The sequence below is a fragment of the Ischnura elegans genome, chromosome 3 (assembly GCF_921293095.1).
Source record: "Ischnura elegans chromosome 3, ioIscEleg1.1, whole genome shotgun sequence".
Lineage (NCBI taxonomy): Eukaryota > Metazoa > Arthropoda > Insecta > Odonata > Coenagrionidae > Ischnura > Ischnura elegans.
Genome location: NC_060248.1, coordinates 84543075 through 84558708, shown reverse-complemented (window position 1 = coordinate 84558708; position 15634 = coordinate 84543075). Strand labels below are relative to the sequence as shown.

At 38.5% G+C, this 15634-nt stretch overlaps 2 protein-coding genes across 3 annotated transcripts in view; one reads left to right on the top strand and one right to left on the bottom strand.

Annotated features, from left to right (window-relative positions):
• LOC124156094 (probable phosphorylase b kinase regulatory subunit beta) overlaps positions 1-6733 on the bottom strand; it is a 61531-nt gene extending 54798 nt beyond the window's left edge. For both annotated transcript variants that reach the window (XM_046530415.1, XM_046530416.1), the window contains exons 1-4: positions 6620-6733; positions 6357-6478; positions 6133-6239; positions 1206-1341 (exon numbers count right to left, since the gene is read on the bottom strand). In XM_046530415.1, coding sequence (XP_046386371.1) covers positions 1206-1341; positions 6133-6239; positions 6357-6370 — 257 coding nt within the window. In that variant the 5' untranslated portion in view covers positions 6371-6478; positions 6620-6733. The remainder of the gene's footprint in view (positions 1-1205; positions 1342-6132; positions 6240-6356; positions 6479-6619) is intronic.
• Positions 6734-11696: 4963 nt separating this feature from the next.
• LOC124156097 (peptidyl-tRNA hydrolase 2, mitochondrial-like) lies at positions 11697-15046 on the top strand. The gene is made up of 3 exons (XM_046530420.1): positions 11697-11952; positions 12045-12131; positions 14726-15046. The coding sequence occupies exons 1-3, from the start codon at positions 11818-11820 to the stop codon at positions 15008-15010; spliced, it is 507 nt and encodes a 168-aa protein (XP_046386376.1). The 5' UTR covers positions 11697-11817; the 3' UTR covers positions 15011-15046.
• The last annotated feature ends 588 nt before the right edge of the window (positions 15047-15634 follow it).

The window sequence follows — 15634 nt, the reverse complement described above, 5'->3', positions numbered from 1 at the left end:
CTCTCCCGAGGGCGTCGGCGGGCTCCTTTGTCGCGACGACCCCCTCCTTTTCCCTACCTTTTTACCACCCTCTCCTTAGGTAACTCGGGCGTATAAGTCTCGGACTTGGTTCTCGGGCTAAAGTTGAAACCGTATGGAGATTTTTAGTCTCTTCTAAACACTGGATGAAAGGCGACAAAGCGTGGATTCAAATATTATCCTGGCTTACTCGAGGATAGTACTGCGTTTTGGCACCGAGGAATGGGTGTACCAGCGGAATACTGATCGTGTCCAGCTTCTATTAAGTTATACCTGAGAGGAGTATCGGTCATACTGAATGCATTATCATCTGAGATTGCCATTGTTACTTCGATTGCCGACTTCCACGATTTTACTCGTGGTAACTAACACGCCCCACCTAACTTCCATCGTCGTTTATAGATATTAGTACATACCGGTCACGAACATAGATATTTACCGGAATTTCAATAGGATGCCAACAATGCACTTTATTTCGTAAGTCTTTGGGCAATATTGCTCTTTCAGGCAAATTTGCTGCACAAAACTGCCATTTGATATCGACTTCAATTATTACACTCAAAGAATAATGCCGACTAGATACTCAGGAAAATTATGGATCACTCTTTAAGACGTGATCCTTTGACATTAATTAAAATAAAAATTGTTTATCATCACTCTAGGGAAGGTTTTAATGGCGAATGAAGCAAGATTGATAAATTTACTCGACTTGCATCGTAAAGCACACGGAACACTTTGTGCCCCTGCGAAGACGCAACCCGCTCGTTACCCCTATACAACGAAACCCTCTACAGCGAAGTCATGATTTTCCCGGTCCCCTCAAATTCGTTGTACGGAGGTTTTACTGTATCTGCTAGCATCATATACAATTTACTATGGAAAAAAATAAAAGAATTCGACATGGATATAATCCAACTCATTCTGCAATGATTACATAATAAGGTAATTAAAACAGAATAACTAAATCAATATAATAGCTAATTAAATAAAAACATATCTATATACCTTGTGAATGATTTAATATAATAAAAATATACCTTGACAAATGTACCTTGGATTTTGGGAAAATAAAACATATTACTATTATAAACAAGGCAGCCTTCATTAATGTAACCAAATTTCAAGGTAAATGTGGACTTATATGAAATAATATAAAGGATAATGAATATGAAATGAATAAAACTAACCGATAGGCTTGATGAAGACTCCATACGGCAGCAGCACAATAAATACTTTCTCGGACGCTACCAACATGTTCATCAGTAGATAGGACAGGAAAAAGGCCAGTTATGGAGCTCTGGTATCTCAACAGCTGCCTTTTAACTGAAGCAAAAAGCAAAATGCATTGATCATAGAGTTCATCCTTCAAATATTCCTCTGTTGGCCAAGTTTAAAACTACATATTATGAACAAAGGTAGTACCTAAGGTTCCTAATCCTACTTCACCAATTTAATTATAAACTGAATGTTAAACGAATTACACCCAATGCTGAAAAATAATTCATTAACATAATCCAATTTTTGTATTAGAATGTATAGAGTACAGATTCTGTGTTTATTACTTCATCTGTAGATTTTTGCAGTGTGTTCCACCCAAAAATGGACAGTATTTTTTTCTTACGAATTACATTGAAATAGTATTCAAAGTACAGAAGTACAGTAGACTCCCGATTATCCGGCTGCGGTTTATCCGGGTTGCGGATTATCCGTGCATGATTTTCACTCTCGCTCAATTTTTCCGCGATCTTTGTTTTTAAAAATCCTACGCAAAATCACCAGAATTACTGCATCAATGCTAGGACATACGGGGCTTATCATTTCCGTTAGAATCCCCTTCGTAAAACGGAAGCGATCGCGCTCTAGTTGCATTCACGGGAGCACCGTGTTCCTGTTTTCCAAGCCTCGCAGTGCGCGACCGCGCTCCTTGATCACGGATACAAGTCCCGCAGCAGTTTCAACCCGGGCAACTTGTGTGAGACGCGAGTACGTGGCGTAGTGCCTGACAGTGTAGTTTGCGACGTGAAGCAGTGGTTTTGAAGCATTCGTGCAAACCTTTTTCCTGTATCCATTATCACACAGCCACGGATGCGTGGTTTTCGAAACCAGGCCATACACAAAGCATTAATAATACGAGTACATCCACGCTATCGTCGCTAAAAAAAAAGATCGCGAACTGGCGAAGAAAGCTCTCAAGGAGTCCTGGAAGCACTCTAAAGCAACACAATAACTGCATAAATAATAATATATTGTTTGTTTTACGTAAATTATGAACATTAAAAGACATTTAACTGAAAGTTTGGATTATCCGTGTTTTCCGATTATTCGTGCCATCTCTCCCCATCATTACCCCGGATAATCGGGAGTGTACTGTATCTCTAAATTTTGACTTAAAATTGATTATTCCAATAAGAATTAATTCTTTAAAATAAATTCTTAAAAAATTCTTTTAATTAATTAAATTTACAACATTCCAATTTCCAGGAAAGAGATGAGCATGCCAATCAAAATGCCCCACCACTGGCATTAAGTGAAGACCTCATCAAGAGACATGATTTGCAGTCAACTGGTTAAAGGTTTGAAGACCAAAACCAGTCAAATTTTAAAAAATCACTTTCAAAAAATTTCTATTTGAAAGTAATGCAAATACGAAGGCTATAGTAATGAATAGTGGCGAAAATAATATGCAAGTTCAAATAAGGCAAACTTAGAATTTTAACATTGCCATGGTTGAAAGTGCAAATCACCTTGAAAATATTTAGGTCATATAAAAGATGTATTCCAGTTGCCACATTCTAGCACTATTTCCTCAGATAAGAGTGCAAAATATCAAATTCAATCTCATCAAAATATAAAAATTTTCCAAGCCATTCACAAATATTTTATACATACTGGATATTTAAACTTAAAGGACCAAAAGGAAAGGATTAAGTAGATCTGAAATAATCAAATCAATAGCAATCTCCCAGTATCTAAAGTAATTGCTGCATAATAGGATTACTAAAGCCTTATCCATGTATTCTCAGCAACGAAAGAAATCTTATGTTACTTAGTTGTTAATAATTATTTAAAATGAAAATTTTCAATAGTGCATCAGCTGAAGCCTTCCTCAAGGATTATGGTCTTGAAATCAGATGCATGAATCTGAAATTTTCACATAATATTCCACCATAAATCCTTAAAATGTTTAATGATAATTTTGTAAAAACTTTGAGGGTATTCTTTTGAATAAACTCCCATGAAAATTGCATTGAATAGGAAGAGGAGATAGGAAGCATTCATTGAAGAGGGTAATGCACTGAGGCATATTTTGATATGGAGATGGAAGCTAGGGAGGTTGATGTACTGCATGATTGGTGATGGTTTATCCACATATTTTAAGGCTTGGTGCTTTGTTCCACATAGAAAGCAGGGTCATGATTACACTTGAGGACATAAATGACATTTGTGGAGACCTGGAAGGGGAAAGGGAACATTCGAAGTGACTTTATGGTGGGGAGAAAAGAGGGCTGGTTTTGCAATGAGGGCATATGCAGGGTGAGATGGTATGGTGGTGCATGGCAGGGGCTTGAGAAGCAGGATAATGGTTATCAAAATGAAGCTTAAATTAGGTTGTCTTCAAAATGTTATGTGAGGATATTAAAGTTGAAGTCTACTTGTGGTTGATAATAATGGGGAAAAAATCTTGGAGGATTCATTGGAGGGATTGAGCACTCAGAAAGTAGGTGTTCCATAGTGGGGAGATGCTTTCTTTGGCCCGTATTTCTTGAGGAATACAAGGTTTTAACAGAAATTATTTGCAGAGGAGGGTTTCTGGGTACTTCAGACAGAGGAAAGAGGTGTGTAGATTAGAAACGAAAAGACTGCAGGTCATCATCTTTGTTACAGATACTACGGCCTCCTTTGGAAAGAGAATAAGGGATAAAATGTTTGGTATGGGGTGGGTGGCAGGTGTATGATATTGTAGCTTACAAGTGGCTTTTATGTGGACAGAAGTTTTGAATTTATAATTTGACAGAGAGATTTCTATGTGATGTAGGTGATGTTGGAGTTGGAAATGGAAGAGGTGAAAGATACAAAAGTATAAAGAGACAGTTGGTGTCATGGGTCCAAAAAAAGGAATATGTCATCCACATACCTGAGACAGGAGGGATTTGAGGGAATAAGTCCCATAAAAAGATTAGCTTAACCCTTTTGACTGCCGGGGAGCACCATCACGCTCCTCTTATCTCTCGCTAAAAGTGCCAGGAGCACAATGGCACTCCTGCAACTATTTTTTTTATTATAAAAATTAACTCATATTACCAAAAATTCATCAAATACTACATTAAAAAGGTGAAACCACATTGCTGGGCATTCATGGAGGGGAGCATTAGGAAAGTTAGCAGGAGAGATTAGCAATGCCTTATGAAAATGGAAATGAAGAGCATAGGGAAGTCACATCTGTTGTAGCCATGGTAATAGGTTGACTGGAAGGGAGGGAGGCAGAATTTAGCTTGGAAAGAGCATCATGAGTATATTTTATACAAGTAGGAAGAGACTGGACAAAAGGTTGGAGATAGAAGGAAGGCTGAGATGCATTCTGTTGGGGAGTTATGGGAAAAGACAATAGGGTGTCCAGGGTTGTCTCCTTTGCATAATTTTGGTAGAATATAGATCGAAAGAGGAGTAATCTGGGCTAGTTAGAGAAATGAGATGTCTGACTGACTGAGTCAGACATCTCCTACCTCTAACTATGAGGATAGCCTTTCCATTCCCTGGGCCACCTTGCACTTTGATTATTTTGTATGAAAGGCTTCACAAAGGAGTTGAACCCAAGGCCCTTAGACCAGTAGAAAAGCACTACCCACCAAGATGTCACACCCCCTTCTTTTGGCCTCTAAGAGAGCAGTAAATTTTGTGTGAAAGCTTGAGTTTTGGTCAGAGACAGGAGAGATTAGGAATCTGAGAGAAATCTGTTGCATACTGATAGGTAACTGACAGAGTCAACTATGACGGTGGAGCATTAATCAGTAAAGGTTATTACAATGTCTTTGTTTTGCCTTTTGTTTTTGATAGCTTGGCATTTGATTCTGACTTAGTCAAACAGAGAAAAAAATCAATGGAAGCTTTTGAAAGGAGAAGGGTTATGAAAGCTTGAACAGGGTGATTGGATGGCCGAGGAGAGGTTTGTGTGAGGAGAAGGGTTGGAATTTGAGGATAGCAGTGTGTACTAGGTTGGACATCTGATGGTGAGTGTTTGTATCCCAGAGCACATTCCAAAGTAGATTTATGGAGAAAAGTACGTCTATGAGGAGGGGTAAATACATGGAGGGGGGAATAAGACACATCCACAGTTGAACTGTAGGCAATAGTGTAAATTACTACGACAGTGGAGCCTTCTACATTATCACCAAGTTCAAATGCACGCATCAACACTCAGCTTATTACATGAAATATTCTCATCTTTACTGTTATAAGCCCAACAAGAGTTACATCAACCGGCCTGTACCCCTCGCCAAACGTAATTTGACCAACAATATCATTGTTTATATCTATTTCATTTTAATGTAACTTAAAGCAAATATTGCTGAAAAATATTACAGCCTAAATAATATTAACTGACAGACTACAAGCATTACTGCATTTCTATAGGCCTGTTTACACGATACATTAACATGTATGAGTTAATGCCCGTTTGATTTTTGAGGATAGGAACGGAACATGTACGAATGCATGAACCAAATTAGAAAAGGTTCTATTTCCTGTGCATGCATTCGCACAATTTGGGTGGTTATACGGTGCATTTTGGCGTTCATACATGTAGACATTAACCCGTGCGTGTTAATGTATCATGTAACCAGGCCTTAATAGTATTTGCCCATTTGTATTATACTCAAGATTTGGGTATAAATTGAGCAAAAATAATTTCACATTTCTACTTGGCTTCCCGATCATGTTATATCAAATTATCGACAAATTCAACAAAAATAATTGGTATCATTACTGACTTAATGAGCCTGGGTTATCATCTGCAAATGCACAGATACAACCCTTTCCCAAAGCAATATGTCCAAATTCATTGCGAAAATATAACTTTTCAAGTACGACAGGGAGAATAAAACACACCAATCATACCTAGACCATAATGCCCATCCAATTTACGAACTGTTTCTTCGTACTTCCTCGTGATTTTCAAGTGAGGATCCACGTCAATATCCCCGACACTCCCATGTCTCTCAGTTCTGATTCATTGAATTCAAACATGTAAAAGAGAAGGAACTTACTTACGCACTGCATGATTGAAAACTGAAGACGAAATAATCTACAATGAATTACCAAAGAACGCATACTTAACCAACCTCAGTGACATCATTAGGAAGTGAAACAAATCCGATTCTGCACAAAAAAGAAAGAAAAATTCAGCTTACTGGATGGCACAGAGATCGCCGGGTGACATCGCACTTATTGGGGAAGAGAAAACCTTTGGCACAACGGGGAAAAAAGATAAAAACACAGTATGATCTATGAGGAATCGAAAAAAAAATAATCCCTATCAACGGCATACATCACAAATTTATTAACATATAAGTTATCGTCCGTATTAACTTTGGCACGGGCTCACCAATAACTTAAAATTTCACTGTCGACGACTTTTCAATCAATTCATTCCCATATTTTCTCCCCTTGCCCTCTGCATAAATATTGTAACTCAACTCGCTCCCTCTCACTCTTCTGTCAAACACGCGCCCAGCGCGGCAATTGTACGACCTGTTTGACCTCCGTGAAGCGGTAAATTCGGTTGCAAAACCATTGGAGCAAGTCGTCGTTCAAGCTCTTTTTCATCGCAAAATTGAAACCATAATAAATGTTCAACTTCCTACCTGTTAAATTGTGATGCACTTGAGACCAAAGGATATTCTCTGATACTTAGGAATATCTTTGGATTTACCTACGTATCCCAGGATGGAGGAGTTGTAGCAGTTGTACGCTACGAAAAAATAAAGCATATCATATATAATATTGTTACGCTTGTTATATCCATTAGCATTTTTACATCCATCATATTCTCATCTGGATATATTCATGTTTTCCCTTACTGCAAATGAAAAAATATTAACCAGCGTAAAAAATCTGCAGAGATAAATACAATGCGAGCAATATTGCCCATGTTCAATTGACAATTGGTGATTTTTCAGCGCAGGTATGTTCGCTCCGATTTTGTGATCATGATCGTGAATGAAGAATTCTTAACCTTTAAACACCATGCCATTAGATATAGTTCACTTATAACTCTATTCCGGTATATAACTCCATGTACAATTTTTCGCTGGTGTGTCGCGGTATCAACCAACTGATGGCTACAGTGGAATGACGTATTGATCCGCCGTAGATTCCGCCTTATTCGCTCATGCCTTGTCTACACTACACACTTAACTTAAGTGACTTCACTTAAATATAATCTTATATGTGGTGCGGTAGCTACACTTGAGCTTTAAGTCGACTTCAGCACCGTGATTGTCTATATCGGGAAACAGTTATGTTGACAGATGAAGGTCTAGGAGAGCAATTAGTGATTCTTTGATCCAAAGCGACTGTTATTTGAAATAAACTTCCAAACTCCGTGAATTAACCATTTTGGATTCAGAAGGTTAAAAGGAAAGACCGATTTCAGTTCCTTAGGGAACGCTATATGGCGAGAGGTGATGGAGTCAGAGGAATTTAGAATTACTAAGTGTGACTTCGTGGAATGACATATTCATAACGTAAACAAAAACACTTATTGCTAGTCAAATTCCTCTGCTTTATTAAAACCATTGATGTTAAATTTCAACCATTAATTCCTCCCACGTCCAATGAAATCGCCACATCTTATCTCCCTCGGCATCCCTAGGACTAACATTAAAGCCCTATGCAATAGTTTCAATAACAGTGTGTGGGAAGTTACTGAGTGCATTCGTTTACGATATTTTCGATTATGACACCATGGAAAATAAACTGTTTTACCGGATCCTCTGCCGTCGTCTCATTGTCAGTCTTAAAATTCCTTAAAACGTTTCTAAGTTTTATAAATCGAGTTTCGCCGTGAGCAACAGGCATAGCAATTAGTTTTCACGGAAATAAAACCAACAATTATATGAGAAACACTACAAAATAAATTAGTCGAATTAATATCCCCAACACTAGAAATTAACTAACGAAATAGAACGCTCAATAACCACATCATACAATACAGCACAACTTAGAACATAATCAAGGGGATGATGTGAGATGGGTTTTATGTGCCATTTACAACACATGAAGAGCTTCAACCGTGCGGAAACAGTTGCCTACGCAATTTAAGTTGGGTTCTAAGATGACTTAAGTGGAGGTGTACTTAAATGAAGCTGGTGACACCTACACTACCAACTTAAATACAGAGCCAACTTAAGTAGTCACTTAAGTTACTAGTGTAGACCCGGCATTAGTGATTCAACCTGAATGTTGTTTCGGATACAATGAGAGGATAGAGCTCACCACGGACCAAGCCTCACCATGGTTACGCGTGAGAAGAGCACATGTTCTCGCCGGCCTCGGTGGCGGCGGGGTAAAGTCCTCGACTGCCAAACCGAAGGTCGCGGGTTTGAGTCCCGCCTGGGTGGCAACAGGAATCAAAGTAGCTGACATCTGGTGGCCAATTTCAGAAATGAGACATGGAGGATCGGCCGGTTTGTTTACTAATGCTACAGCCTAGCGGTGTGCGAAACGGATGTGTTTTCAGCAATTTTGTGAAGCGAATACTGATGTATATGGTAAATCTCAGTTGTGAATAATGGATGAAGTAATTTTCTCCACATCTGACGTTTTGGAGTTCAATAGAGACATCAAGAGGTCCCTCGTTGAGGGCTATGAGGTGGAATGCTGTAACCTGTCATGGTTGAAGCACTGTTGGAGTATTTGGTTCTTACAATGGGCTTTAGCATACACACAAGCGTTATTAATGGCATGTCACACGAGATACAAGCTTTTCAGAAGAAAATTGGTGCTTCTTTTTCCGTTTTCGTGTGTATTGTTTGACGATTTTATCCACCATCATTACAAGAGATATATCATTTTTTAAATCATCAAACAATATGATAGGCATCTACTCACATAAGAGACGGGTCGCGCGAGGGTCTCCGTGCCTCGGCCCCGGAATTTTGGCCATTTGGGCAAAGCGACTCGAGAAATCCTTTAACCCAACGAAGCACGCAGGCCTTAGAAACGTCGGGGTTTCGCACCGCATCGTATTCGGAAGAGCAGGGCCTAGTTATTGAATGAGAAAGAGACAGATGTTTTAAGGGCCGACTTGGTTTTGACGGGCCCCCGGGCGGAAGATGTCTCGGCGATCGTGGGGGGGATCGCCTGGGAAAAGTTTGTGCGACTTTGGGAGAAATTACTTGTCTCAAGCAGACTTAGTCCCGGCAATTGGTGGGTAGTCGGCCGGGAATATTCATATAATTCTCAGTTGTCGCGATTCGAATCATTTCCCCAACCTTAACTTTCCTGGCTTATTGGATATCTGAAAATTCATTGATAGTTATTGCAAGTTTGTTCAACCTTCTTTCCGTCTTCATCTCATCCTCTGACACCTCCATACTTACGCGAACAATTTTTAAGTAGGCATTAAATGATACAATGAAGGTGTCATGCCTTCATATGTTTCTCTATGACCCTTTCTTGTTTTTTTCTTAAATAACACTAGCATGCTAGCTCACTCTTGCCCATTCTCATGACGTGCTCCCACTTCTTTCCCAAATTAGGGGTGTTGCGGAATCTATGTAGAGAGATAGCTTTTGTCTCACACTGGTCGGTGCAATCATAAACACCGCACATTTTGTTGCTCATGAACTTTTCCTTCTAAGTTTTTCATCATAATGGCCATTTATATTCGGCTAAACGGTATAGTGCTGGCCGGCTAACGTTTCATCAGTTTCACACGAACAAGCGTACTAATGCATCCGATCCTCCATATTCGGCCATGACACCTAATTTAGTGCTGTCACCTGGATTCCCTTATAGATGCAATTGTCAATAAGAACAATGACGCTTTCAATAAGAACATAAAACTCGGGTATTCGCAGGTTATTGTTCCACACAAACAAACGTACTAAAGTGGGCGATCCTCCTTATTCGGCCATGACACCTAACTTAGTGCTGCCACCTGGATTTCCTTCCATTTGCCAATGTTCTTCATTGTTAATTCCCCTTTGCAAAGGTAAAGGAAATATTAAATAAATACGGGGGGCAATTCCTTCTTCCCTTTTCCTGCTAATAATTGCATGTGTGTCTAAAGACTTCACCCAGGATTTGCACCCAGCAACTTTCAACCTTGTACGATAACAACTCCTTACATGAAAATTTCCAATTTAGGTATTTCTCTATACTCTCTTATGATTCGGCACAAACTAAAATTTGGGTAACAAAATACTGGGGACTTGCATTAATGTATACGGACTTCAAAGAGCACTTCCCTTGGATACACTAAAATTTTAAGAATTTTTCCCATTTAAAATACGTAATCCAGAACCGCCACTGGTGCGGACAGACTGGGGGTGCGGTCCGTTGAACGCTACCAATGCTTCGGAGCGCCACCAAGCGGTCCGTTATTCGCTACGGAGCGCTACAGGTTAGGCTGTGACGTCACGGCAAACGTCATACACCCGTTTCCCGCCTCGCTCCGGACCAGCTCCAGACGCTCCCCTGAAAACTTGGGTCAGCGGAGGAGCGAGTCAATTTTTGGCGGAAATTCGAAGGGAATGCACTGAGGCAATGGAGAGTTTACTCACGTTGCAGATGATGGACGCTGAATGTGGACGCCTTTCTCCTATATATGTGACTACGAAGTAACGGAGTAGACGCACTTAGTAAATAGATGTAAATTTAATTGTGATTTAAATAAATATATAGCAAGAACTAAATATCGACAAACATTCTCGTATCTCCCCCAAAATGAACTCAAATGTCTTTGGAAGCAGCCTTTACATACAAAAGGCAACAAAAATTATTAAAAGGGGCATTTAATATAAAGAAAGGATTGTAAGAACATATATCGACAAATTTACTCATTCCATAAATTAAAATCTGAAGAAAAATAGGATATACATGAAATAGATTAGTGTTTTTTAATAGTCGTTAGCCATTATAAGTTAATATGTTTCAACTGGGAAAACGGTAGAGTACCTACTTTTTCCTTTACTAGGGTAATGAGTTTCATTGAGAAGGGTAGGCGAGGGTTGGTGTGAGAAATACAGTCCAAAGTTTCTTCCTTTACTATTTGGAGCCTCGGTATTGAAAAATAAAATTCATTTTAATGATATTCAAACATATTTATTAATATTCAATGATCATAGTCACCTCAATTCGCAATTAAAACCTCATCTTCGATTTCATAATCCCAGTTTGCCCACCCTCGTTCATTTCCGCCATCTTGACTTCGCTCCTGACCGGTCCGAAAAGAAATTCTCGTAGCGAACGTAGCGCCTATGGACCGGTGCTCCGGAGCACTTCCGTCTGTAGCGTCTGGTAGCGAAAGTAGCATTCATTGGACCGCACCCTGGGATTGGCTCGGAAACCGGGTCGTGCAACCCCCGGGCCCCGGGTGAAGATGGGTGAAGACTGGTGAAGACCACAAGCGATTGTCCGAGTGATATCGAATGAGAAAATATCGATAATATCGATTGAAAATCGATAGTTTTAATCGAAAGTGTTATTTTCTATTTTCATGAAATACCCGCGTGTTCCGCGACAACCGGTGTTTCCGTTTGTTAGTGCGAAACATTTTTCTTATATTTATTCTAAAAAATGATTGACACTTATACAATTTTGACGAGTCTAATCAACCCTACTTTTATATCCGGAATTGCCTTTGGTCTATGCATTGCTATGGCTCGAGGATACACGATGAAGAAGCCAGAAATGAAAGTGGAAGGATCAATAGTAAGTAAACTATCAAACCAGAATTGCTTTGGACACATTATTTTGGAGTCTACTTATGTTTTTCTTTGAAATCTGATTTATTCCCAATTCAGTGTGACATTGCAGCGTCGGGAGAATACAAATTTGTTGTTGTTGTTCGCAATGACTTAAAAATGGGCAAAGGAAAAGCTGCCGCTCAGGTAAAATATTTTTTCCTCAGAAAATACTTAAACGTTATATCTAGAACAATCTTAAAGCAAACAGTGGAAGAGATGGACGTTTATATTACTTACAGTAAAGCTAGAATATTAACAATTGTCCAGAATTCTTGTATCTAGTTAAACCTTTTGAACATTACCACTCCATTCTTCAGCCCGAACTCAATTGTGGATTAGCCTCATAATCTACCATCGTATCATTGAATTTGAAGCACTCCAGCCAAAATTCCATGGAAAGTCTTCATTTCCCGGGCGTATATTCATAGAGTACAGAATTAATGCATAAAACACACAAATACGTATTGAGAGGAAGGGACAGGAGCACTTACTAGTACAACGGTGAGAATGAGGCTCAAATGTCAACTGATTAGGACTCAATTAAAACAGCTTTATACGTGTTTAAGACTCACTGAGAATGACTAATTGTTAATGTTTAATTCTCATAGCGAGACATCAAATGATTGAGTTTTCATTCATAAGGCTGGGGAATTCATTTAAGGGGAAAAATTCCGGAATATTTTTCGTAGACATTTGCTTTCTTGTATATCTAACTTATATATCTAATAATAACAGTTCTAAAAACGGCTTAAGAAAGTACATAATAGTTGATGTTTTCAGTTTACCGAAACGTCAATGCACTGTGAGTTGCATTTCGGGTGTAAGTTGGTTGCCCCAATCCACTCCATGCTAATTTAATTTCATATATGTACTAGCTGACCCGGCGAACTTCGTACCGCCTAACATTCAATGAACTTATAGTTTAGTTGCACCATTTATAAAAAAAAGAGCGGCTGTATCGTTTTGATCATATTTGATTTATTATAAATTAAATGAGAAAATATTGATGAAATAAAAAGTGTACGCATTCAGTTGTTGGCTATTTGTGTTATTAACCGTAAGAAAATGTTTTTAGGTCTAAGTCCGTAGCGTAAACTTGGCTCGTTCACGGGGCAGGTTAACGCAACGCTAGACCGACGCTTGACTGATGCTCAAAATAGTATAAGAAAAGCCCCTTTGAAGCAGCATTCGTATCAAATGACTTTAGGCGCGCCAGTTATAGTATCTCTGTTTGGAAAAATGCATTGCGTAAACGTGCTGCATGCGTAGACGCACCACAGTGTGCCCTACACATTCGGGTTTAATGTCTTGCGTCAAGCGCCTTCTGATATACACCAGTTTTTGTTTTGTTATCAGGCGCAAGATAAAGCGAATGAAGCTAAATAAAAATAGCGAAGCGAAGCAGGGACGCAGCGAGGGGGGTTTTTGGGGGTTAAAACGCCCCAAAAGCTCAGAGAATCTTTTTATAAAATATTTGGTTGTTAATATTAGGGGGACGGATGAGTCACAAAATATTTAACTGTTCACACAGCCGCAAAACCTACCATTTTGAACCTTTTATCCTAAAAAAATGTCTTGGGAGGGCCCCACACCTCTCGCTTACCTTGGCGAGTTTTCTATACCCTACAGACCTGCCAGTATTAGCTTCGCCCTTGAAGCGAAGGAAGACATACAGCGGATGGTTTACCGACTCGTAAAAATACCACATATTATTTACCATGAGAAAATCATGGGATTTCACTGACACATGAGAACAAACATCACAAAAACTGAAAGACTGACCATGCGATTTGTTAATCGTTGTCACGAATGCAACACGAATTGGAAATTGAATACTTTTAAGCTCAAAAGGGCATATAAGTTGGGATCATGGAATCTTCGGATCGAGAACTTCCTCATCTTTGAATTTTCCTTTGAGTATAGTGGCGTGAATCACTTTCATTATCAGTTTTTTTAATAACCAAACACCTACCGTTGGATAGTTTTGGTTGGTTTAGGTTTTGAAAGATCATGAACACAGAGCCTACCTTTAGCTGTAAATCGTGCCGTGTTAAGCCAGGTGCGTCCAAGGACTTTAAATATTCAGATAGATAGTTGGTGACTTCGTCTTCGTTTATAACAAAGTTAAAAGATTTGAATTCATGCAGAGTACACGGACATTACTGATAATCAACAATTGCTTGGAGATTTGTTTACACACATTATGTTATGTGTTTGTTGACAACTCAATTCGAGCTGAGCTTACCTCTTATTCAATTATTTTAATGCTATTTTAATATTACTTTAATATTTTTAACATGTTTGAACATTAAATTTTTTTTAAATATTGTTAAAAAGATCAGTTAATACATTAGTAAAAACGAAAAAAAATCTTATTTTTTTGACCGTCTTAACAATCAACTCCTAAAAACATATCTCTAAGATAAAGTTGAATTTTTTTTGTAAACTTTTCCTATTTTTTAATGTCCTATATGTTATCCGGGGCTGAGATGAATCCAAAGAGCCTAATGTCACTAAAATCTGTGCAGCCGTTCTCGAGTTATAAGTGTTCTAACTAACACGATTTTCGACTTTCTTTTATATATATAGATATCATTTATAACTTGATGGTCAACACAAAAGCTTTCCTCTTATATCCTCGAGGGGCCAAGAATTTTTCGTTGCTATTGATTATCAAGAATTTAGTGTGATTGTATTTATGGATGGTTTTTCATGTTGGTTTAATTGTAACTTTTCAGTGTGCGCATGCTGCTGTCAATGCATATGAGGTCTCTCTCAAGAAACAGCCCTTAGTTTTGAAGAAATGGTGTAAGACAGGGCAACCAAAAGTGGTGCTTAAATGTGATGAATTTGAAGAGCTACAAAGACTTGCTAATGATGCGTATCAATTTGGACTTGTTGTCAGTCCTATTTGTGATGCAGGAAGGACACAAGTATCTCCAGGAACGACTACAGTTTTAGGAATTGGACCAGGTCCTGTGGAATTGATTGATCAAGTTACTGGCCATTTAAAACTGTATTAACCATGATAAAAAAATAAATGCATGTTAATTATGGTATCAATGGGTTTAGCTTACCTGATTGTGGTGTCCAAGTAGATCCCAATGTCAGTTTTGGCAATGGTTGATTTTACTTTGATTGACAAAGCACATTCTTAGATATGCTGCTAAATACTGAAAGGAAGAGACATACAGCTATGATACCCATCAATTTTCATGATAGACCATAAGGCTATTCCGTCCAGTATTTTTCATCAGAAGAATACTTCATAGCCAGAAGAGTGCTTATACAGAGATGTTATGCTACAAAAAATGCACCAGTCCTTTTCAGTCATGCCCTCACATGCTCATGAAGCTTTTCCATTTCATATTAAATAAAATTGAATGAAATGGAACATAATAAAAATTACCATAAATTAATTAAATTATGAATTTACATAACTTCTTAGGAATAAGTGAATTTCTCACAAAATATGATTTCAAGAAATCTCAATAAAAATCAAGGAATCCAGCAAAGTTAAGGTATTTAGTAAGACATTTTTAGGTAATTTTCACCAATGCCACACACTTGTAGCATGTCGGATCATGTTTTCACCTAAAGAACAGAAGTTAATTATTTTGAGGCTATGACATCAATCAGTTCCAAAC

What these genes read in the sequence shown, in the direction of transcription:
- LOC124156097 (XM_046530420.1), top strand. Translation starts at nt 11,818, where the DNA reads ATGATTGACACTTATACAATTTTGACGAGTCTAATCAACCCTACTTTT. An exon ending in TGAAAGTGGAAGGATCAATA is followed by an intron (nt 11,953 to 12,044) that starts GTAAGTAAACTA and finishes TTCCCAATTCAG; the next exon opens with TGTGACATTGCAGCGTCGGG. An exon ending in AAGGAAAAGCTGCCGCTCAG is followed by an intron (nt 12,132 to 14,725) that starts GTAAAATATTTT and finishes GTAACTTTTCAG; the next exon opens with TGTGCGCATGCTGCTGTCAA.